Source organism: Equus quagga, chromosome 5, assembly GCF_021613505.1.
Source record: "Equus quagga isolate Etosha38 chromosome 5, UCLA_HA_Equagga_1.0, whole genome shotgun sequence".
NCBI classification, from domain to species: Eukaryota; Metazoa; Chordata; class Mammalia; order Perissodactyla; family Equidae; genus Equus; species Equus quagga.
The window spans coordinates 113,488,930-113,490,355 of NC_060271.1; the positions used below are offsets into that span (position 1 = coordinate 113,488,930).

General features: G+C 51.3%; 2 protein-coding genes across 2 annotated transcripts in view; both read left to right on the forward strand.

Annotated features, from left to right (window-relative positions):
• The window catches only part of XDH (xanthine dehydrogenase), a 132,725-nt gene extending 132,602 nt beyond the window's left edge, over positions 1–123 (forward strand). Inside the window, exon 20 of the mRNA XM_046661843.1 lies at positions 1–123. This exon is cut by the window's left edge and continues 1 nt beyond it. Coding sequence (XP_046517799.1) covers positions 1–108 — 108 coding nt within the window. The 3' untranslated portion in view covers positions 109–123.
• Positions 124–298: 175 nt separating this feature from the next.
• LOC124239683 (uncharacterized) overlaps positions 299–1,426 on the forward strand; it is a 32,898-nt gene continuing 31,770 nt past the window's right edge. Inside the window, exon 1 of the mRNA XM_046661844.1 lies at positions 299–336. Within this exon, the coding sequence (XP_046517800.1) occupies positions 299–336 (38 nt within the window). The remainder of the gene's footprint in view (positions 337–1,426) is intronic.

Sequence of the window (1,426 nt, forward strand, 5' to 3'; positions counted from 1 at the left end):
GTGGTGATGGACTTGGCCACTGGTGTGCCCCATCCCCTCCTAAGGTCACCAGCCACAGCATCTTGTGCAATGTCATTTTTAAGCAGATCTGAACATGGTACCAAGTGAGTCTCCCTGAGAGTGGGGTTGAGATAGATGAGAGCCCACCCAACTCTTGAGGCAGAAGACAAGTCAATGTGGATTAACTTGGAAAGGGCTCTCACACCTCAGAGAGCAAGGTGATGAATGGTGAAAACATTGGGTGCAAACACACACACACACACACACACGCACAGTTTGAGAGGGAGCATAACGTAGAATGGAGGTTCAGTTTGGGATCGATGTGTGGGCAGTGAGGTCAGAGGAGTTCTCTCCCTCATCATTCCTTTTCCACCTAGGACAGCTTTTTGTTCTGCAAGAAGTAAATGCTACCAAGCGTGAGTGGGGGCCACTGGGGGCAAAAGACATGTGTTTGAGTAAGAGGAGTAAAGAAATGAATGTCCTGAAGAAATCACTTTTGGAAAATTTGAGAGTATTGGGCAGAGCAGGTGGAACAGGAGACAGAGAGAGGAAGCCAGAACTGAAGTACGGAGCACCTGGTAGAAAATGTAAATCGTATTTCTCACAGACGGACTCTTCCTGAGTACCCAGAAACTTAGTTGCTAGTCAATCTGTTCACTAATTCATTGAACAACCACAGGGGGGAGCCCCTACTATGGCAGGCACTGAACTTGGCACCACAGACACAAGATGATTAGCACCTGGTCTGCTCCTGGAACAGGCTTGATTAACTGTGGCGGTGCCATTTGTCACAATTCTGAGCAGTGAGGCTGAGAGAATGGACCTGTGGGCCAGCAGAGCATGGCAGGTGCCCTAAAAGATGTCTGTAAGCCATAGCAGGGACACGCTTTCTCTCAGAGGGCAGGCAGGCCTGGGAGTTCAAAAAGCCTGGAATCTACTGTCCAAGGAATTCCTTGTCTCTTGTGGGGCTGCTCAAAAGCGCATGGTCCCACTCTGCACACAGGAGGAGTGTGGGCCCTTGAGGGACTCTCAGCAACCGTTAGCCCGTGAGCTGGCTTCTCAGCTTAGGGTTGCCATTTCTCCAGTGGCAACATAGAAGGAACATCTCCACCTGCCCTGCGGCAAGTTTTAATGGGAAATTATGCCTACCATTGAGTGACCCTCTTGGAATCGCTGACAAGTTCAGAAACGCCTTCAGTGTTAACGCCTTTACTCTGCCCATGCCAATGCCTGGCGAAGTTCCAGATAGGTTATCCTGGGCTGGGGCTGGAGCCAGGTAAGCAATGGAGGGCTGTTTCCAGCTTCTTTCCAGGCCCCACTCCAGAGAGGGCTTGGTGCGCATTGTGGGAAGCAGTGCCTGTCCTTGGAGGGGGAGAGGGGGCAAGGTAGCAACAGTCTCTGTCTGCCCTGCAGGTGGAAGGGGCAT